The sequence below is a fragment of the Eptatretus burgeri genome, chromosome 4 (genome assembly GCF_056783735.1).
Source record: "Eptatretus burgeri isolate ZD-2024b chromosome 4, Ebu_testis_v1, whole genome shotgun sequence".
Lineage (NCBI taxonomy): Eukaryota > Metazoa > Chordata > Myxini > Myxiniformes > Myxinidae > Eptatretus > Eptatretus burgeri.
In genome coordinates this window covers 35923140-35947359 of record NC_140964.1, presented here as the reverse complement: position 1 = coordinate 35947359, position 24220 = coordinate 35923140, and the positions used below count along the sequence as shown (strand labels likewise).

The following is a 24220-nucleotide window of genomic DNA, read 5'->3' as shown; positions in this document are numbered from 1 at the left end:
CTGTTCACAAACAAACAAACAAACAAACAAACACACAAACAAACAAACAGAAAGGGGTGAAAACAGTAACCTCCATCCATCTTCGAAGATGGTGGAGGTTAATAAGATGGCATAATTTAAAACAAGTCTATGAGTTTTAAAATATTCGATCCATTGTTGCATCTAATGGAAAAAATAACAAAAGACATAAGAAGAAAGGCAGAAGCTGTGACAGCCTATTGCACGTCAAATAACACTGGAAAAGAAGGGACATACAAGAGGTAAAAATGAAGATATTCAAAGTTATCGTAATTACACTAATTTTGATATGTAGATCAACCACATGGACCCTCATTAAATCAAAGAAGAAAAAAAATAGATTCCCTTAAAATGCATGTTTTGGAAAACACATGAAACATACAAATGTATTATTTTACAAGAAAAGATGAGCAAATTCTAGTAAGTGTGAGAATAAATAAATGTATCCTAAAATAGTTTCGACAAAATAATACACCAAATTAAAATGAAGAGTAGAAGGCCATTTGGTACACCAATAACCAGATTGAGGCAAAAAGTATAATTATTGTGGAAGAAGCATAATATCTAGCCTAAGATAGGAAAGAGTGGTTTGGGACTTGTGCTGCATATCAGCGTGAAGATAAATAAGTAAGGAAAATACAAAATGGGGATTGTGATTATCAAATCATTATTAAATATTCAGGGGGAGATGCATTTGTAGCTGCTGAATGCTTGATGGAAGGAAATTGTTATTCTTTTGATTCATTTTTTTTATATCGGAGCACTAAATGTCAGCATGCTTGTTGTCATAGTTAAATTGCTCTGTTAGAACTAATGCAGTTTGATATATCGAGAATAATCCCCCCCCCCCCTCGCCAACATCACAGGCTTATGGGATTGTTTGTACACATATTACATGTAAGCTAAGGACTTGAGACATCATTGTCTATTTAAGTGAATCACAAGGACATAATGTGACAAATGGTCAAATCAACATACTATTTTGAATATAAACCTTGGAACTCAGCAACATGTGCTACGTGCTGATTGAAGAATGCCAAACAAACCAAACTCACTAATTTACTGATGATATGTCTTTGTTTTGACCAGTGTGGTTCTCCAGCAATATCTCTGCTTGAGTTAATTGGCTCCTATCAGCCGATAAGAAATTTGTCAACCACCTGAACCATTATATTTAACCTTCAACCTTAGCAGCCTTATCTATCTATAATTCCAGCAATGTGTGTGTGTGTGTGTGTGTGTGTGTGTGTGTGTGTGTGTGTGTGTGTGTGTGTGTGTGTGTGTGTGTGTGTGTGTGTGTGTGTGTCCGCTGTTTCTCGACAACCGCTGGTCCGATCTAATTTAAACTTGCCAGGTATATTGCTGGGGACCTGAGGATGTGCCTTTTCAAGGTTTGATATTAATCGGACGAGTGCTTCCCAAGTTATGGCCATTTATTTACCAACCAATGACAGGAACCGTTGCTGCGGCCATTTTTTATAAACCAATGACAGGAAGCGTTGCTGCGTAGCCGTGGTCGATGGGGAAGAGAAACTCAGCCGCGTTCGCCATTACGGGTTTTTTCTCTTCTCTTCTCTTCTCTTCGTGTTTTTCCTTGCGAAAAGGCAAACTACGTTGGCACTAATTGAATAATTGGCCATTAAAAGCCTCCGTATTCTTTCCCCGAACGAGGAAGCAAAGAAGAAGTGCCGTTTCCTCAGCGATGTTGTTTATGAAGAGGTGCTAACGAGATAAAGGTGTGTACAATGTACATGGCGACGATTTTTATTATTTATTTATTGAAGAAAAATTGTTCCAAAAATAATTTATCAAAAAAAGTGCACAACTTTTTTTTGTTTCCAATTGTCAAAACGGTTTGGCCTTTGGAAGTGTTAAGGAATTCAGCTCTACTCAACATGCTTGCCAACAAAATACATCTCAATTTGGTGGTAAAAACGATTCACAACGACGGGTTTCCTTACTCATTGCTCTGCAGTCTGCATTCAACCCCTTCATTTGTCATCTCATTGACCTCATTTCATCTATCTATAATTCCAGCAATGTGTGTGTGTGTGTGTGTGTGTGTGTGTGTGTGTGTGTGTGTGTGTGTGTGTGTGTGTGTGTGTGTGTGTGTGTGTGTGTGTGTGTGTGTGTGTCTGTGTGTGTGTCTGTGTGTGTGTCTGTGACTGCTGTTTCCCGACAACCACTGGTCCGATCTAATTGAAACTTGCCAGGTATATTGCTGGGGACCTGAGTATGTGCCTTTTCAAGATTTGATATTAATCGGACAAGTGATTCCCAAGTTATGGCCATTTATTTACCAACCAATGACAGGACACGTGCTGCGTAGGTGTGGCCTATGCGCCATTTCGTTACCAATCACAAGACACGTTTCTGCGTGGGCATGGCTGTGTAGGCCGGTGCACGGCCGGCCGACGATGACGTCACATGCCGTGCTGGTTACGATGGGGATCGATCTGTGCCTTAGTTACCGTGGGGTAGGAGTGCCAATGGTAAATGGCAGCGAATGTCATGGCAAGCAAAGACAGGAAGGTAAACTTGATTTTAATTAACTCTGTGTGTATCACAGCAGTTGTTACTTCAATGCAAGCGATGATTGGTGGAATGATGTGAACATTCCGTACGGGCATGCACTACTTTTGGATAGTGATGACTTACTGTATTCGAATAATTTCTCGATTTCTTATCCGCATTTATAGATAAACACAATGCCCCAATCCAGTCGTCGTTTATGAGAGCGAAGGAATGGCCTGTGTAGTTGTTTGAAAGTTTTTTTTTTTTTGCATATACGGCCACGCACATATGGGCACGTGAGAGCGAAGGAACGGCTTGTGTGGTTGTTGTTTCTGGCACGCGGTTTGAAAGTTTTTCTTTTGTTGTTGTATATATGGCCATGCACGTATGGGCACGCACGTACGGCCATGCACGTACGGCCATGCACGTACGGACACGCACGTACGGCCACGCGAGAGCGAAGGAATGGCCTGTGTGGTTGTTTCTGGCAAGCAGTTTTAAAGTATATATGTGTGTGTGTGTGTATATATATATATATATATATATATATATATATATATATATATGTATATATATATATATATATATATATATATATATATATATATATATATATATATATATATATATATATATATATATATTTATATATATATATTGCACGTACGGCCACGCGAGAGCGAAGGAATAGCCTGTGTGGTTGTTTCTGGCAAGCAGTTTTAAAGTATATATGTGTGTGTTTATATATATATATATATATATATATATATATATATATATATATATATATATATATATATATATATATATATATATATATATATATTGCACGTACAGCCACGCACGTACGGACACGTGAAAGCGAAGGAACGGCTTGTGTGGTTGTTGTTTCTGGCACACGGTTTGAGTTTTTTTGCGGGTGGGGGGGGGGAGGGTTTGCACGTACGGCCACGCATCTACGGGCATGCACTAGTACACAAAATGAATGTAAGGAAGACATGGGGTGGGTAGTAGAGATGTGTCAAGAGTGCTTAAGTTTTGCATGTACAATGCATATATGCCTTCTTCTTGAGTAAAACCTTACATCTTTTTTTCTTTGATCAGAATTTGGATGACATATGTGGTTAGTATGTTTTTGACACACTGTACTAGTATACCTAGAGGGAGAGGGGAAAGACAGAGACATATATATATATATATATATATATATATATATATATATATATATATATATATATATATATATATATATATATATATATATATATATATATATATATATATATATATATATATATATATATATATATATATATATATATATATATATATATATATATATATATATATCATGGCAGCTTGGAAGCCTAGAATTCAAAAAAACCAAACCTCCCCCAGTGGCTGACCATGGAAATAGATTAATTATTGGGTTAATTTAACGATCCTGCCGCATCGATAGGGTGAGACTGTGGGATATACCAGCATTGAAATAAATGTTCCATTTTTTCAGACGAAATAATTTATTCCGGATCAGCAGAGTAACTCACACGCTTTATACCTATCAGTGGGATGGCATACTATATGATGAAATGGGTAAAAATATTGAAAATAGAGATGACATGATGCAAGGGAAATCTCGAGTGTGTCTTACAGGGGAAGGATCTGGGGGTGTTAATAGATATGGTGGGTAAGCAGACAGGACAGTCCCACGCAGCTAAAGAGGTAAAGTAGACAGGGTTTTCAGTTGTATTTGTAGCGGGGGATAAATTGTAAAATCAAAAGAGGCAGTTTTAACACCACAGGAATTTAGTGAGGTCTCATCTGGAATATTGTGTGCTGGGTTTGTCACCACATCTGAGGAATGACAGAGCTGCCACAAAGAGGGTTCATTGCAGGGCTACTAAACTGATTCTGGGCCTAACCAGACTAAGCCATGAGCGGCAGTTGAAGGAGACAAGAATTTATACATTAGAAAGGAGGCACTTATGAGGAGATCTGATGGAGATGCGATGGGATCAGAGATGTCAAAATACTCCACCCCCCAAAAATACTAAAAATGAACAACACAATTTTTTTTTCCATTTTTATTTTAACACCCTGGTGATGTCCTTGGCCTGCCACACTTTCCTCATCCCCATTCCCCCCTCACCCCCCCCCCCCAATGGAATTACATCATTTGCTTTGATGGATTTATTTAATGTGTTGGTGTAGTGCAGACATGATGGGCTGAATGGCCTCCTCCTGCATCAATTTTCCTTGTGAATGTTAGACTGCGTCAAATGTCGGCAGGAGACGGTAGTGATGTACGTTTGAGATTTTGGTCCTCCCATCATTGCTGACAGAGAAGCAGCAGCACATCAGGAGTTGAGTGCTCAGACAGAACCCAAACTGATGCTCATTGATCAAGCTGTTTGAAAAGAGGAAAGGTGACATCAGCAGTGATGATGTATTTCCATAACTTTGCTTATAATTGGAAGAATGCTCACTGGACTGGAGTTGATTATATGATCTGTTTTTGCATCCTTCTTGTGAACGGGAGTGATGTTCGCTGACATCGGCAGATGGTAGGCAGCCAAAGGATAAGGATTGATTGAGAATGCACACAGAAGATTTGCCAAAAATGTTCTTCCACAGATCTGGTGTTTGCACCTCGACGTGGCTTTTTGGTTGTTTGTTTGTCACACAATGTATGCTCTGGATAATGATCCTCAAGAGTTTGCTTGCATTGAGTGGCCCTGCACAACATGTCAGCAGTTGTGAATGAGTTGTGATGCATAAGGTGCATCTTATGCATGAGAGCATTGTGTAAGAACAGCTGATGGTGTACAGTGATGGTCTGTTCCCTTGCTATTTGATCATTAATTTGGTTTGTTATTGAGTGGATGTTTTATTCCCAGAAGGGGTGTAGTGAATTGTCGAAAATGAAGGCCGTGCTTGTCTTGGTTCAAACGTATTGAAGTTTTGCAGCTCATCAATTTTTGCTTTGTATTATGACCATGGTAAGTTCAACCACGGTTGTATTTGTCAGTTCATAGCTTTTCTTTCAACTTGCATTGCCAGAAAATTGACATTGCACATTTCCAGTTGGTTGGATTGTGACTCCATCCTTAAGTGGTGATTCAGGTTTTGAGAAACCCGTGCAGATTAAGGTGTTTTTTTAATTTCACTTAATTTTTTTCCAAGAGGCATTGTCAAATATTTGCTGTAGTATTTTTTTAATTACCAAACATTTTTCCCAAACCTCCATCTACATGTGCTTTGTGAAACAGAAAACTTTACCATTTCAGGAGTCATGAAACTTGACAAACTGTCTGAGGCATTGGCATTGTTAAGTTGATTTGCACAGACACTTGATTTCTGCCTCCAGTATTGTCACCAGTCTCGCGACATACCATGCATTCGTCGATCATTTTGATATTTACACCTCTCTGCCAATGACTTGTTAATTGATCAATGTTGGAAAATGTTCAATTTGCGCTGCACTGGATCTGGGATACAACCGCTGTGGTCAGGCATCGGATAACCAGTAATTGATGTATGAAGTAACTGAACCATGATAGTCAAACTTGTAGATAAATTTCATTTTGGATTTCTATAAATTGTTTATCACAAACTCGTGTACAATTTTCGGCTTGAAGAGTTAAAGCAAAAATCCAACTTTTACAAAAAAAGAACAAAACGAAAAAGGAAATGTGAAATACAGAAGAAATTGAGACCTTGAAAAAATATCACAAGCTGTTTAAAACACTTGGAATATTTTTCAATCCTGACAATTCTCACTATCTCTCTCTGAAAGGACCGCCTGGCAAACCCTGCTGTCTACTTTCTTAACAATCCTCTAGAGGAAGTTCAGTCATTCAAACTCCTGGGTCTCACCATCAGCCACGATCTTTCTTGGGCAAACCACATTTTAAATTTGGCCTTCAAAGCCAGCCGCTGACTGGGCATCCTCCATCGTGCAGAGTCCTGACTTGGCACACTTGAACTCCTATCCACCGACAAGGCCTTCATCTGCAGCTTGATGGAGTACTGCTCTCCCCTCCCCTGCCTCACATCTTGCTCTGCTTGACACCGTGGGAAAAAACACCTTCAAGGTTATTGGAATGTTCCACGATGAAACTGAGTCTATGGGCTTCTCCGTTTGCCATCACAGACAATGTCAGTGGTCTCTCTGTCTTCTCCCGCCTTCTTTCTGGTCTTGCACCCTCTGTTCTCTCTGTGCTTTGTCTCAGCCACCCCGGGTTTCGACAAGGCTCGCATGGTCCGCAATCGACCCCCTTCTGGTGAAACTACCTCAACACAGGATCACTGCTCACCTCCGCTTATTTGTTCCTCTTTTTTCTTGCTTGTCGAATCAACTTACACATCCTCTTCAATCTCACTCTTCCCTCCAGGTCTTCAAGACAGTTGTTCACCACCATCTCAGGTCATCCCCAATCCAAAGCCATGATATTTTCTACCCTCGTTAACTCCACCAAAATCCCTCCTTCCAATTTTCGAGTTTTCCCTCCTTGGAGTTTTCTTCTGTATCCATCTTGTCCACCCCATGCATGCATGTTTTGCGTCCTGTTTTTGTCTGTTACGTTCAGATCCTTTCAGTGTACTAGCTCTACCATGAGCCTTGATCATGTATACAAACACGAAGAAGAATGCGACAACACTCAACTTCATAAGCTTATGAGCAAAAACAACAACTTATGTAAAAACTAGTCATGCATCCAGAATAAGGACCCGCAACCACACGATAAGTGGTGAGCCAATGTTATTCTCACCAGCTGTTTCTTAACAGGAGATTGTCATCATTCAACCGAAACTGTATGATGACCGTGGCGTGATTGCACAACGATACACTTGTGTGTCTGGGACAGGAAGTGCAAGGCAGATGGAATAACGAAGCAGGATGGCAGTGAGTAAAATACATCCAATCTCAACACCTCAAGCTAGCTGGCACTTGAGAGCACCACAACAGGTGGTGCAGCAAGGAGACAGCCTCCAAATGTCTGCAGTGTTCTATTTCATGGCAATAATCACCATTTCCCATCGTTGGGAGAAAATAAAATATAAAGGAATTCCAACAGCAGTAAAGAATAAATTGTGAAATATAATCGGTTTCATCACAGCAATTTAAATACGAGTGGGAAATAGGATTCTTATGAGAGTACTTCTAAACCCAATTGAGCAACCTATTTGAAAGACAGATGTTTGTATGTTTTTGCTGAGGATGTATTTAGCAGTATATTACAAGTGACAGGAAGTCAATCTACAAAGTAAAATTACTTTTGATTTACTTAAAGTCCCAGGAAAGCAAGCCTTTGCATTGTTAATGCTGCGAGGTTTCATCCCGGCTCCCATCCGTCACCGGCAAACAGTGTGTCAGTCATTCCTCTCATCAGCCCCGTAAAAGGAAACTTCACTTGAGACACGAGATTTGTGACCCTGCAATGATGAAGCGACCATGGTTGGTCCATCGTTGATCTGTATGCAGACCACCATCTGCCGGGGATTTAGCGGGCTTTGTCAGGAACAATGTTCGGAAACGTGTGTCCGCAGCTGTACGCGCCAGCTCGCTTTGGGCTCCATCCATTGATCTTCTGAAATAATCGGCTTTGAAGCGACTGGTGATTGCTGTAGAATTAGCTGGCTTTTGGCTGGCCTCGACTCAGCAGCATCCCCCAGCCTTTCTGGCTTATTGTAATAAAGACCGTTGAGCTGTTTGGGAACCTTACCTCGGGTGCACTGTTGAGATATTTTCAGCCGGAGAGCATTATTCCATCCATCCATTGGGACCATACTCTGTGCAGAGCACTGGTGCTGCCGAAGCAGTCTCCTTGGCTATCGGGTACAATCCTGGACAGGTCGCCACTCCGACACAGCATACCAGCAAGCTGGCACTCATTTTGCCGACCTCAAAAGGATGATAGGCAGAGTCAACCCCACCTGGTATTAATTCAACATCCGAGTGGGATTTGAACTCAGCATCCGAGGATTCCAAGCCCATCATCCTAACCATCCAGCCAACACCAAGTGTAGAGCATTATTGCTGGTCCTGAATCTGCCAGTTTGTGCAATCTGCCTTTTTTATTGTTGTTATTGTTGTTGTTGTTGTTGTTGTTGTTGTTGTTGTTGGATCTCTTTCGCTGATAATTGGTTGCTTTATCTGAACAGATTAACATGGTTATGATGTGTTCAGTAAAGAGAAAAAATGAAAACAATAGAAAGTGCTTCCCCGCTCCCTCGATTTCCTCATTTTATTTTATTTTATGTTTTCATTTATTTATTGCTATAAGTAATTGAGGTAGATTTTTTTTTTTGTTGTTGTTGTTGTTCCATTTCTGCTTCCTCCCCAGTTTTTCTTTCGCCGTCTGTGATTGAGAGTTTGCAGCTGTATCCTTCTTGTCCATGCCGTGTGTCCTACCCTTGCTCTCATTATATTCCCCATGTCCTTTATTCCTCCAAGTCTCCCTCAATTTTGTCCCTCATCCCTGCTGTTGGTATGTACCCCTTTACAGCCCCACCCCTCTTTTTACTGTTAATTTTGTTCTGTCATGTCCTGGTCCATTCTGTGTTCGAGCTCCTTCACAATCCTTGACTCTACAAAATAAATAAATGAATGGACTTTTTACTTAATTCACTAGATTAGTTTTTGAGCTGCAATTTAACATGGTTTTGTCAAATGATAAACAAGAATCCAGTGTTTTACCATGATACCTCATTCTCAGACTGCATCAGCCTTTCTCTTCAATGCAATGTGAAACATGCATGTCGACGTCCGTATTCCTCGGATAACTGACTTGGCCTCGGCCTGCGCGTAATTGCCAAAAGGTTCGGAGGCAAGTGCAATGCTGGCCTCGCTTGTCGATAAAATGAGCTCGAAATTTAGTGCTTAGTTGATTCATGGCCAGCCTTACAATGTGTTTTTCTTCAGGTGTTCAGATTCGTTTATTATTTCCACCCAAGCGCTGCTACAGCCAACGATGCATGGCATGTACAAACGACGAACAGAAACTCACATTACGCCTTTGTTGACAAATGAGGTGTGCGACACAAAGCTGCCGCATGGATACGTTCCATCCTGAGGGTTTGACAAATGTCACAGGTTGCATTTGTTGTAAGTCGACTTTTCAGAACGTTTTACATTGATGACCTTTGGAGTGGTTCTTCCGAAAAGATTAATATAATCCTTGAAGTTGTCATTATCAATTGTATGATGAACTAGGATTCAGTCACAAATTCCCCCTTTTGTGTTTGCATCTTTACTGAGGCACAGATCCGCTGCTGATACAGTCTCACTGCATGTTCGAGTCGACCCCTTTCTGTTTGTCTGTCTTTGAACAGGATATCTCAAAAAGCTATGGACAAATTTGGATGAAACCTAATGGGCAGATTGGGTGTGATGAGGATGAATTGATTCAATTTCGGAGAAGATCAGGATTTGGATCCGAGAATCTTTAATTTTATCTTTTTAAAGTGATTTTTCACCTTTTGGAGGTGGAGGCAAAAACGATATAAAGCATGCCATTTCAAAAAAGTTGTCGATGAATTATTACAAAACTTGGTGGATTGATTGGGAAGATGACAAGAAGCAGCCGATTAGAGTTTGGTTACGGTGTGGGTGCATACGGTGGGGATGCGCTCTTCCAGGTGCTGGTTGAGTTAAAGTTTGTTTTTGGTGTTTTTTTTTTTGTCCGATATTTTATAACACAGTGGTAGGGTTTCATATTTGTTAGTTTCTAGCAAAATTGAAGACTGCAATTTATTACGTTTGCCACCGAAGGTGAAGGAGGTTATGTTTTCACCCCTTTCTGTCTGTTTGTTTGTTTGTTTGTTTGCTTGTCTGTGTACATGATATCTTAAAAAGTTGCGGACGGATCCGGATAAAATTTTGTGGACAGGTTCGGCGTGTGACAAGGATGAAGTGCATAGATTTTGGTGAAGACCCAGATCCAACTATTGGAATTATTTAAGTGATTCTTTCCCATTGAGAGATGGAGCCATAAACTACATATTGCACGATATCTCAAAAAGTTGTGGACGGATTCGGATGAAACTTGGTGGACATGTTAGGTCTGTCACAAGGAAGAATTTTTTAATTTTGGTGAAGATCCGGATCTGATAATTTTAAAGTGATTCTTCACCATTGAGAGATAGGGCTCAAAAATGATATATAGTATGGTTTTTCGAAAATATATTGGGCCCGCAATGTTCGCGTGGATCAGGCATTACAGGGCGGAGGTATACGCTCTTCCAAGTGCCCTTCAAGTTTCCTTTGTTTTGAATGAAATGTTACATTGAAATCTCTTTCACGTGCAAATAATTTTATTTCAGTTATTCAAAGCAATGCTTCTGAATAGGGAATCCTCCTTTTCCCCCTTTTTTCTTTTGTTGGTGTCGTCTGACACATAATGTCTTTTCTGGGTTTTTTTTGTGTTTGTTTGTTTTATAATCCCCATACTCCCCCCCTCCCCCTCACAACACAGTCCACACCCCCACCCACACCAAAAGAGGAGAAATTGGTGCCAGAAATAAACACTGAGCTCTGACTCTCCTTGCTGACCATCACACATTTTCCTGCAATTTGCAATAAGGTTGTTTTTTTTTTTAATTAAATATCAAGGCTAGGATAAGAGCTAACACACAAAAAGTATAACAAGGGGACCATGAGGCAGGAGGGATGGGAGAGGGAAGCACAAAACAGTGGGGAATAGACACATGAGATGTGTGAAAGGGAGCGGGATGGGGCAGGGTACACGGGGTAAACAAGATGGACACTACAGAGACTTTCAGGAAGAAGTTCAACATTTCCTTCCAGCATGCAAACCCTTTCGATAAGTGTGTCAGCAAGTATGAGTGAATTAAATGCGTCGTTTTCCATTCCCTTCGGGGAAACGGACATGCAGGACACCAACTCGCTGGAACTACCGTAAAGCTGCAGAGGTGTCACATCATTGTGCAAATGGATTAACACCCTCAAGGGATTAATCAGGATTATGGTGATTGTAACACTGTGGTGAAATACAGCTTACTTGCACAGACATTCATATTTTGCAAAGTTACTTTAAAACTTGTGCCCAACTGGTACAATATGGCAGTGATATAAAGTTTGAACTTTACAGTGACTGGCAAGTTATATAAAGCAAGTAATTTCTTCCTTCTGAATGATGTCATGCTCATCCTTGAGAGCAAGTGCCTTGCACGCTGCACAGGTTATCATGAGACGAAATATGCGTATTTCTATTGGGATGTGTATAATGCTCTCATTTATGTTATCTTTAAAATTGCTAACCCAACTTTTGAAAAATTACCAGTTTTACCTCCTCTACTTTGGTGTTTCTTCTCTGCTACAGACATGGTCATGAAGCCAATCACATCTCTAAATCACTAAACTTGGATCTTCTATTGCTTATTTAACAGTCCCAACTGTTCCCACCTTGTGGGGTAGGCCGGAGAAGGTTTTGTCCTTCAGTCTTCCATGATCCGGCTGGGCATGTGACGTTCGCCGAAATATGTAAGGAAATTGTTAATTGTTCAGGTACTTTCACAAAGATAGGTTATTTAACATCCACCAACTAATGCTAACCGATGGAACACCCAGCTTTAACGTCCATCAGAGGGATTTTGCACTCTCTGATGCAATGCCCTATATGTGAAGCACCAAACCATCAGGTTATGGTTGGTTCGGGAATCAAACTTAGACTGGACAGCTCAAAGGTAAGTGCGCTGCTACCTCTACAACACCCTGACAAACTTAATTATGGTGTTTATAATCATTGTGGGCTTATTGTTAAGTGGGTCAGCATACCAGCAATATGATAAGAATGTACTTTTGATATTTGCATTTCGTCAGTTCATACATGCAGACGCATTTTGAGTATTTTATTCATTTATTATAGTTTATTTTAAAGGTTTTTTTATTTTTCATGACAATAATAACTGTGTTCTGTGAGTATGATAACAGTTCAATTTCAAAGAAATGGTTCTATTATGTTGTCGAAGTTTTACCCTCGAGTTTCCTACTCTTCCCCTCCTTGAGAAGATAAAATGTTAAACAATTTGCATAACCTGAGCCAAATGTTAACTGGCTGACACATCTGAATCCAATTTTCAAATTGCACACCAAATGGACCCTGCCTTCATTTTCGTTTAAAACATGCCCTCACGACTTGTGCCAATAATAAAATTGCAATTGGGAATTGTTTTTCTTTTGTGTTTTTTTGGAAGATTTTGTTTAAGCCAGTGTGTGTGTGTGTGTGTGTGTGTGTGTGTGTGTGTGTGTGTGTGTGTGTGTGTGTGTGTGTGTGTGTGTGTGTGTGTGTGTGTGTGTGTAAAGGATCTTGATAACATTTAATTGCCCAATTGCAATTTGTTTTAGTGCACTGAGCATCTGAGATCATTTACCTCGACTGGCACCGACGGTGCCATGGTTTGTACGTCCAGCCTCGTTATTGTGTATTGTGTATTTATTGGAAAACAGTCTTGTATTGAAAAGGGTGCAGTGCTGTTCCCATTTACCCATTGTCTTGTATGCAGCGACAGTCTCAGCCAGGCAATCTCAAGGATGCTTGGCCTCATCTATTTCTCTCGTTGCGAAATGTCTCGAAGATAATTGGAAATCACCATCATGCTTAGGAAGAATGGACTTCTCTCGACGATGTTGTAAACAATGGGAAAGCGACGGGCATTCGTGTAATTTGGTCTTGTTTAAAGCATGTTGGCATTTTGTCCATCAGTATCTTACAGTGAGCTCTGGTGCAGTTCATCGAATAGTCTTTAAAAATAGTGGTGCCTCCCTGACGTCAAAGAACTCTGTGGTGGTCGATGCCACCCTATGATTACAGCCTGTTCTGGGTTTTGTTTTAAAGTTTAAAAAAATGAAAAGTTTATATTCCTGCCTTTTATTTATTTATTTGGTTTTATGCTGCATCGCAGATTCAGACAAAAAGTTTTATGCTACATCTGCCACTTTTAAAACTTTTGTTACAGCTGAATGAAATGTTCCTCTCGGCCTTGATGAAAAACTGATGATTGATGTGCCATGATGGTACCCAGTATACAAATATCCACAAATCTATTTTGGCAAATATTTCCGCTGTCACGCGGTCCAGAGAGATTGAATATTGACTGCTGGTGTGTAGCTGTTGTATGCATAAAAAAAATATTGCCAGACTGGAGCCATTCACTAATGTGGAGGAGTTTCCTTGTGTGGGAATTCAAAATTGTTTCTAGTTGATGTCCCATATTAAATGGAAGCCCAATGCGTTGCCTATTTCCTGAGGGTTATGGTTTTCACTAGCTTTGCTGTGCATCCAGTCCAAAATGGCTTTTGATTGCTTATTTAAAGGGTTAAAAGTTCCTCAGATCCCCCAACTGAAAGCACATAGTGGCCTAATCTGTGAGGGGAAACAACGCAATTTTTGTGGTTAATAATCGATCATCGTCTGACCTTTTGTTCTTCGCCCTTGACCACCTCATCCTTCTTCTAGGTGAGCCCCCCAGTGGTTTTCGAGATGTCCTGCTTCAGTCTGGGCCAGAAGAATTTGCCAAGGCTGTACGGGAGCACCCGTCCCTACTTCTCATGGACACTACATTCCGGGATGCGCACCAGTCATTGCTGGCAACTCGCGTGCGCACGCATGACCTCAAGGCTATTTCTCCTTTCCTGGCCCATCATTTCAGCAAGCTCTTTGGCTTGGAGAATTGGGGAGGTGAGGACTTTCTCGCACAAAATGCAGGGCTCGTGTAATTCCGCAGGAATTTGAAAAATTGACATCATTATCACCACAGTCTGGTTTTGTGGTCTCCGTTTGTGGGCCATCCTTCTCTGAGGTGACCTTCCATCTCATTTCAGTTAACTTTGAGGTCACCTTCATGTTACAAAAAGGTTGGGGAGGGGAAATTGAAAAGTTTAAATTGAGTAAGAGGAGACAATAAGGAGGGGGACTTATGAGGTTAGCAGGGGGTGGGATTAATGAAAAGGGGAAAGATTGTATTGGATACAAAAACAAAATGAGGGTTGAGAGAGTGGAAAATTGGCCGTTTTTTTCTATATGTCGTTGTTATAGGGCCATCTATCTGTCGGCCGTTTTTATAAATGACGCCTGAGGTGGCGGAATTTTGTGAGAAGATGATGGTGGGAGTCGGGCTTAAGTATATATTTTATAAATCGGCTCTGAGGTCGTGGAGTGTTGTGAGATGAAGGCAAAGGTTCTACATTCATTCATGGTTGTGCACCTGGTTGCTGCTTTGCATCATTTTTGGGATGTATCTTTGCCACTGTTACAGTGCCCCACCCCAAGTGAGACTGCATTAATTGCGGAGGGAATTAATTATTTAGCCAGGGAATTATCCCAAAATGTCTTACTTTTTTCGAAAGGCATCATGGGATATTTAAGCTCCGAAGCGAACACTTGCATGGCACAACCAACTTAACATCCCCTTGAAGGAGGATGAAAGTCTCCACCTGCGAAGCACCAGGTTGACAGTTTATAGCTGCTTCAGGAGTTTAACCCAGACTATACAGTTTAAAGTCGGGTGCGCTACCTCTGACCAATCCTGCCAAACATCCCATGCATTTAAGCATTGGGAATATGAAGATGATTCAGATTTTTATATAGGTGCATTAATATTCATCAAAATATAACCATTTCTATAACTTGCTGCTTTTTACAAGTAAAATGGAATTTGTTCCTTATCTGAGATTTACATATCACATGTGTTTAATTGACTAATTCATTTGTAATGTCTGCACACAAATGAACAAGCCTGTTGTGTTTTTGTGATCATGTTGATAGGGAGAGAAATGTAATGGCCCCTTTAATAATGCAATAACCTAATATACATTTTAATGTCAATGTAGAAAAACATTATTTGTTCTTCTTGGGAAGTTAGTTACACGTCTGTCAAACACTGTTGCTTATAACACAGGATGTGTGTGTGTGTGTGTGTGTGTGTGTGTGTGTGTGTGTGTGTGTGTGTGTGTGTGTGTGTGTGTGTACATATACATGCACACGCGCACACCCAAACAGTCTCTCACCCGTAATTGGAGTGAACAACCAATCAGCTCTCACCTCATCAATTATCCCTGTGTGGCTAGATTATTTATACCTCACCCCCTGCTCTTCCAGCCAAAGAACGCTGCATAAAACATTCAAGAAAAGTTAACACAATGTCAGCTGTTTGCCATTTCAAACCCTACCAGGGTTCCTCTACCTCGACTGCAGTCACAGCAAAAGTGACTCGACAGAGCTCAGTCGCAACGTGACTCAACCAAATACAATGGCAATGCGACTCGACCGAGCTCAGTTGGAATAATAATAGAAAAAGTATATGGCTCAAGATTCACTGTCATGGAGGATTTGTGTGGGCAAGTAAGGCTGCATTTGCTTGGGTAAAACAAGCATTGTTGGTGAAGTTACATGCATTGAAAGCATCAATCGCAGTCAATCGCCTCTATATTTCTGACCACCTAATTATATAATTTTTTTCCCTCTTTTTCTATGAGTCTGGCTCGCTGATTTCCTCTACTCTCATCGACAACCCATGGCTCTCAACGGGATCCTCTCATCTCCTTTCCCTGTCAAGGTTGGAGTGCTGCAATCCCTTGTTCTGGGTCCAGTCTTTTTCCAAATCTTCATCAGTTATCTCTGACTGTCTGGAAAATTATCTTTATCTTTTTGCTGATGACTCCACCCTTTGCCATAACATCTCCCATCCTTAAGATAGGCAGGCAGCAGCCTGTTCTCTCTCTGCAGACCTTGATAGAGTCATGAGCTGTGCAAACCCTTTGATTATATCTTTCAATCCTGACATCTCACACATTCAGTCTGTCTCTCCGGAAGGACCGTCTCGCAAACCTTTCCATATACTTTGTTAACAACTCTGTTGAAGTTCAGTCACTCATACTTTAGGGCCTCACTATCAGCCATGATCTTTCTTGGGCAAACCACATTTCTAAGTTGGCCTCCAAAGCCAGTTAGGCTTGGGCATCCGAGGTCATTCCTTGGCACACCTTTCCTTTTATCTCCCTAGAAGGCCTTCATCTGCAGCTTGATGGAGTACTACTCTCCCCTCAGGGATGGCGCCCCTGCGTCATACCTTTCTTAGCTTGATGCCATGGAAACCAAGGTCTTCAAAGTCATTGGAATCTCCTGCGATGAAGCTGTCTCTGCTGGGGATATAACTTTCACATTGCAGACAGGTCGGTGCTCTTCCCCTCCCACACCCCCTGCAGGCTCATGTGGTCCACCATCATCCATCTTCTGGTGAAACTCCCAAAATCCAGAATCACTGCTCACCTCCACTCATTCATTCCTCTTTTTTCCTACCTGTGGATCAACCAATTTTCTCCGTCTCTTCAAACTCATTCTTCCATCCAGGGATTCAAGACAGCTGTTCACCGTCATCTCAGGTCACTCCCATCCACAACCATGATCTTTTCTACCCTCATTAACCCTCCCCAAGCACACCTTTTTCCAGGTTTCCAGTTTTTCTTTCCACTTCTGCGATTGAGAGTTTGTGTTTGTATCCCTCTTGTTCACCTCCTGTGTCCTCCGCCAGCCCTCATTCTTCCCCAAATCCCTTATTTCTTCAAGTGTCCCTCTATTGACCCTTAACCCTGCTGTTGGTGTGTTACCCCTCCTCTCTTTCTACTGTTTTTTTATTTGTGTTTCATCCTCACCTGTTCTGTGGTCAAGCTCTTCCACAAGCCTCAACACTGCATGTACACACAAAAAAGCAGATCCTTCATCTGGGATGGGAGGTGGATATTGTAAGCTATCTTCGTGATGGCAGCCATTCTGTTAGGCAGTATGCCAACTCTTTTTAAGCATTATCTCTGCATTTCTTACCGATCGCCAAATTGGAGTGCTACATGATGGGAAATCGTCCCCACCCGTAGCTTCAATGCAGGTGTTCCTCAATGTTCTGTTTTTGGCCCTATGTTGTTCTTTTTGTGCATAAGTGATCTTCCATAGCGCATTCTTTCACAGCTAGGCATTTATGCTGATCATTTTACACTGTACACAACTTATCCAAGCACCCTTTCTGCTTCATCTCGTGCCCAAGCCAGTATCACTCTCAATCAAGATTTAGAGAATGTGATAAACTGGTGGAATGATTTTCCTGTATCCTTCAACGTGAAGAAGACACAATTGTTGTCCATATCCCAAACAAGATCACCATATTTTCCAGTGTAGCAAAATGTGCTTCCAAACGCATTGGCTGTCAATACCGTGCACGATGATGCCTCCCTTCGGCCATTCTGTTATATCTATACAAGGCTACTAAAGGACCCTTGATGGAACATTGTTCCCATGTCTGGGCTGGTGCACCTGCTTATAGTCTTTCTCTCCTTGACAAGATACAGGAGTGTGCCATCAGCTGATAGGGCATGACTTGGCATCATCATTGGAACCAGTTTCCATGCGGCATTCTGTAGCTGCATTAAGGCTCTTCAACAGATATTGTCATGGAATGTGTTCTGAAGGTCTCTTCTCCCTTGGTCTCCCCTGAATGTACCTTCAGATGTTCCACACGTTTTGCAGCTTCTTCACACTCCGATCGATCCCAAGGGCCAACACTTGTTACATGCTCCAGATTTTTTCCTCTTGCTGATCTACTTTGGAACTCCTTGCCTGTGTCCTGTTTCCCTCATCCTGTAACCGTCCGTAATTCAAGAGAAATGTTAGCAAATTTATTCGGTTCTCTCTATCTATCCTTGGTAGCCTCTCTTTCTGTAGCTCCCACCCAGAATGGCCTTTGGCCTTGTAAATCGTGCACTCGAAAAAATAATAATAATAAAAAATAAAAAGCTCACTTGCACACCTCCAGAACAATTACATTGTGCGTCACTGAAAGTGCCTTTTGCCAAATTTGCTATCTTTGCTCAAGACTAAAAGATAGTGTGCTTGATAAAGCACTTTAGTTTTAATGGCCTTACAAAGGGTGGAACAATTTGTTCTGAATAAGAGCATCAGCACATCGTAGTATATAATTCCCCTGATGGATTTTTGAGAAATTTGCACATTATCATCACGACGTCCACTTGTCACAGATATTAGGCGGCAGTGAATGGGGCCTGACATTTTCAACCAAAAACACCCCACATTGGGGAAACTGAATATGAATAGTAAAGGAAACACTTGTGACATCACTGTCATTTACTGTTTCAAAATGCCTTCATTGATGTAATTCCAATGGCAGGTATCACTTGCCAGGTCACACCATCATTTTTCATATGCAGAGGAAACATTATGCAGTCAATTTGGTCTGCTTTGAGTGAGTGTGTGATTTCCTTTCCAGGTACATCAGACCTAAAATGCTCAATACCAGTGGCAAATTTGTTTAAATTGTGTATTTTTGTTGATAAGTTTACAAGGTGTTTGCAACACTCCTTTATACGCTATTTAGTGCAAAATATAGTTGACGATGGCTTTTCCTGGCCCATTTTCGTGTTGTGTAGAGAGAGCGCTATGAGATTTACTTACTTGTTCTTTTGCTGGCAAATTGGTGTGCACGTGAAACCTTTTAAGCCCATGATGTGTCAGTGATTTATTTGATGGATATGGTTGCAGTTTCATTCATTGCTCAGGAACTATTTCAAAAGTATTTCTGCCTCAAAATAATTGTCGTTCACATTGTTTGACAAAGGAGTACACAACTTGAACACACATCCAGACTCGATGGCGTAATGATCTGGGAGGTCGGCAGTTCAAACCCTGGCTGAGTCATACTAAAGACTCTTTTCAAGTGGTATGTGCTGTTTCCTTGCTGGACTATCAGCATTTAAAAGGGTATGACATGGACAAACAACCAGAGGTTGGCAATATGAATGCAGGCTTTGAAGGACTGAATGGCCTCCTGTGTCGAAGTTCCTTTTGAAGGAATTATTTATTTATTTATTTATTTTCGTTTATTATTTCCTACACATCAATCAGTTGTGTCAAATGACAGCGTGTGTTTGTAAACATTATCAACTGGGATGTTTTGCATTTTTATTTATTTCTTTTTTGGTTTTGTTTCTGTCATCCAATTTTTTTTTATTGTTGGGAAACAGATTTCATAAGCAGTGTCTTAATTTTTTTCAGTTTTAATATTTTTATACAAATCGAACCTCACGAAGTGGCTTGACAGAGGGAAGAAAAGCATGGGATGGTTGGTCAGGCAAAACTTGGATACAATAAGGAAGGGGGTGAACTAGCAAAAGAAGAGGAAACACAATGACCTGCCTGTAAGAGGGTTGGGATAGGTTGGATTAGGGGGTGAGAAATGATTGTTGGTGGGGAAGGGGATTGACCTGAGATGGTGGTGCACTGCCTACTTTTGAAGCCTTGGAGGGAATAGTTGATGGAACAGTCTCAGAAAGGTGTTTTTCCATAAATGGGAGAAATGAGGAACAAAGTCAGCCTGGATTTTTAGGAGTTCAACCCAGAGAGGGTTAACGGAAGAAATTGTGTGACCATTTTTCTTTTTTGTATACATTGTCAAAGCTCGTACGAGAGCTAACACACAACGCACAGCAAGGGGGGCATGAGACGAGGGGCGGGAGAGGGAAGAGAGGGAAAAAGAGGAATGAAAGAGTGAAGGTGAGCAGTGATTCGTGATTTTGGTACTTTTACAAGAAGGGGGTTGCTAGCGGACCTTGAGTGCCCTGCGGAAATATGGGGAGGGGGGGGGACATATCACAGACAGAGCAGGGAGTGGGGGGGCGAGACCGGAGAGGAGACGGTAGAAGACAGAAAGACCACCGACCTGCCTGTGGTGAGAGAGTGAGAGGCCCAAAGACTCAGCCTCACCGCGGGAGATACCAATGATCCGAAATGCCTTGGTTTCCACAGCTTGAAGCTGAGAATGGTGATAGGTAGGAGCGCCGGCCCAGAGGGGAGGGCAGTACTCCATCAGGCTGCGGACAAAAGCTTTGTATGTGGTCAGGAGCTCAGGTTGGCCGAGGAAGGACTTTGCACGACGGAGGATTCCCAGACTGGCTTTGGAAGCCAGGATGGAAATGTGGCTTTCCCAGGAAAGATCCAGAAAGACCCGGAAGCTTGAATGAAAGGACTTCTTCCAGCGGATTGTTGAAAAAATAGATGGGGGGGGGTTTGGGGAGGGTTGGAGGGGGGTTTCCAAACGGTCCTTTCGTAGAGACAAAGTGAGAGTGTGAGATTTTTCAGGATTGAAAGACATGTTCCACGTGTTGGACCAGTTTATGATTTTATCCAGATCAGCAGTGAGCGAAGAAGCTGCTGCTTGCCAGTCTGAGGGATGACAGATGGTACGGCAGAGGGTGGAGTCATCAGCAAAGAGATAAAGAGGATTTTCCAGAGAGTCGGAGAGATGATTGATGAAAACCAGAAAAGGCACAGGGCCCAGAACGCTACCTTGAGGAACTCCAGCCTGGACAGGAAGGGGGGATGAGAGAACTCCATTTATGGTCACACGTTGACTGTGATAGGAGAGGAAGTCTGCGAGCCATGAGTGGAGATAGCCTTGGATCCCATAGGAAGAGAGTTTGGTGAGCAGGGCAGGGGTGCCAGACCATGCTAAAAGCATACGATATGTCTCGGGATATGGCTCTGTTTTCATGTCCAGCATTGAGTACCTCCATCCATTGTTGGGAGAGCAGAAGCAGCATATCCAGGGTAGAGTGACCTGGTCTGAAACCAAATTGATGATGGGAAATCAAGCCATTGGAGAAGAGGAAGGATTTAATGTCTGAACTGATGATGGATTCCATAACGTTGCTGATGATTGGGAGAAGGCTGATTGGTTTGTCATTGCAGGGATCTGTTTTTGCACCTTTTTTATACAGGGTGATAATGTTTGCTCATTTCCAAGCAGATGGAAAATGACCTTGAACAAATGAGAGGGTGAACAGAACAGAGAGAGGGTGAGCAAGAGTAGAGGAGAATATTTTTCGGACACGTGGACTGATGCCGTCTGGACCGGTTGCAGAATCTGAGGCGAGCTTTGACAGCAAGCTCTCCACTTTGTCAAAAGAAAAGAACACAGAGTCCAGGGACAGTTGAGTGTGACTGAGTAAGGTGGGTACAGAATGTGATGGGTTTCAGACACAAGATTTAGCTGCAAACACCGAGTTTCGGCATTCAGCTTTTTCACGTGCGGTATCAGCAGTGTGGCCATTTGAGGTAAGGGAGGGGATGGGGGGGGGGACATACACCAGAAACAGATTTGATTAGATGCCACCAGGATTTGGAGGAAGGAGGGAGGTTTGAAAGTTCAAACTTAGATGAGAAAGATGTTGTTTTCTGGCTCTCCTGAGAGTAGATACACACTTGTTCCGAGCTTTATGGAAGGAACTGAGATTGCCCTCATTTGGGTTTGCTTTCCATGAGGCAAAGGCAAGTTGTTTCAGGACAACTGCCTCGCCGCAAGCTTCAGTAAACCAAGGGCGGGAGGAAGGGTAGGACAACTGAAGACGAGAGGGGATAAATCTGTGCATAAGGGAGAGCAAGTTTCTTTGAAAGAATTCCCAGGATGAGTTGATGTTGGAGGAAGTAGCGATGGGAGACCAGTCTAGAAATTTGATGTCCGCTTGGAGACCCTGCCAGTCGGTCTGATTGAGAGGCCAGACTCAACGGTGCTGAGGTGGGTCTCTGATAACAGCCAGAGAGATGTCGACTTTCACAAGCATGTCGTCAGAAGAACCGATTGGAGCGGAGGAAGCGGAGGAGCAAATATTTTCAGGGAAATTTGTCCAAATCAGATCCAGAAGAGATGGAGTACCATTGGTTGAGATCCGGGTCGGGAAGTTGACCGATTGAGTCGCAGAAGTTTTTTGCTGAAGTGCCATGACAGGTGAGAGAGGTACCCACACCCAGCCAACTGGCATGATGACAATTGAAGTCATGACATATGAGGAATAGAGAGTTTGGATGAGAAGATAGAAGTTGGTCCATGTTTTCGGATAGTGATGTGTCGATGGAGTCATCACTGTTAGGTGGACGGTACAGTACACATATAAAATTGAGGTGGGAGTGGAGGGGAAGCCGTAGCCAGAGGTATTCCTGGGGGTGTGGGGGAGTGAGGGCAGTGCATGGAGAGTGAGGAATAGTCTTTGATGAAGAGAGCAACTCCTCCACCAGGACGAAGCTCAGGTCTGTCATATCGGAGGAGGGAGTAACCAGGGAGAGATGCTAGGGAGTCAGAGACGTCTTGAGGGAGGAAAGTTTCTGTTGGGCAGATTATGTTTGGTTTGTCAGTGGCAACCTGTATGAAAAGATCTGTATGAGTTTTGATCTGTATGTATGATCTGTATAAGGTTTGAGTGAATGCCCCAGATATTTGAGGTTCACACTGTGAATGAAGAGGGAGGGGAGGAGGCTTTGGGTGCAGGGGGAGGGGGAGGGTAGGACAAGGGAGGAGGTGGTGGGAGGTAAGGAGAGTTGTTGAAAAAGTGTTGGGGGTTGCAAAAGAGCTTGGGAAGGGGGGGGCAGATGAGGAGGAGAAAAGGTTCTGTGGTGCTGGGTTGACCTACAGTGGGGAGTAATAAGAGAGTGGGCAGAAGGAAGTTAAGGATTTGAGGAGGTGGAGTGATGATATGGGAGGGCAGAGATACGTGATTACAGGAGGTGTATCGTTAGGAAGGATACGAGGAAAATATTTTTTTTTTGTGAATTTTTGAAGATTAGATAAGATTGCAGAATGGAAGGTTGTAGGAAGAAATTGTGAAGGTAATGGTGAGAGTGGGTCGCTACATGCATACCCCGAGCATAATCACCAAGTTTCAACACATTGTGGCCCACATACAAAAAAAAACATTACAAAAGACCTGAAAATGTATCCCTCTCTCACTTTGCAAGGGATTTTCAAAAACAGGTGTGAATATAAGATACCATACAGTGAAATGAAACAGCAACAAATACAGCCCCAACAATTGCAAAATAGATAAAAGAAATATATAAAAAGAAATATCAACAAATATACACCAAAAACTGGGAAGATGACAAAAGAGCAGGAAAATACAAAAAAGAATTTGACCGAGTTAGGATCGACAAAGAAGGCTCATTGGAATGGCTAAGAAGATGTCAGCTCAATTGGGACAGAGAACAAATACAAATAAATGCCCAAGATCAATGACACCACACCAAGTGATTTTAAAATATAGCGGGACTGAGCCAGGTGGACAAGTGTAGGTTCTGCAAGATCGAAACAGAAAGCACTAGTCACCTGCTTTCAGGATGAACAACTTTACAACAAAAACATTATCAGAACAACTTTTCACACAAAGGCACAACAAAGTATACAAAGCGATTCATTGGCATATCTTCAAAAATTTAAACATCTCAGTTCCAGAAAACTCATCATGAACCAAGGGCGATCATTGAAAATGGGGATGTCATGCTCATGTTCGACCTGAAGATCTATCTACTCGAGCATGAACAGAAAAAAACAAAGCCTTATGACCGGACATCGTTCTCAGGAACAAAAAGGAAAAGATAGCATTGCTGATTGAGATATCGGTACCCAGCGATTTTGGTTTAAATAATGCAGAAATCAAGAAAATGACCAAATCCCGGGACCTCAAAAATGAGGTCGAGAGATCTTGGAAGCTGAAGAGCATCAAAATTGAAAGTGGTGATTGGAGCAATAGGAGTAATAAAAAAGAACATCACTGAGATTTTCAAAACTATCCCTGGGGATATTACCACAAATGAACTACAATTGGAGGCAGTCT

General features: G+C 41.9%; 1 protein-coding gene across 2 annotated transcripts in view; it reads left to right on the top strand.

Annotated features, from left to right (window-relative positions):
- Nucleotides 1–24220, top strand: part of PC (pyruvate carboxylase) — a 587030-nt gene that overhangs the window by 330868 nt on the left and 231942 nt on the right. For both annotated transcript variants that reach the window (XM_085877423.1, XM_085877424.1), the window contains one exon: nt 14013–14234. In XM_085877423.1, coding sequence (XP_085733549.1) covers nt 14013–14234 — 222 coding nt within the window. The remainder of the gene's footprint in view (nt 1–14012; nt 14235–24220) is intronic.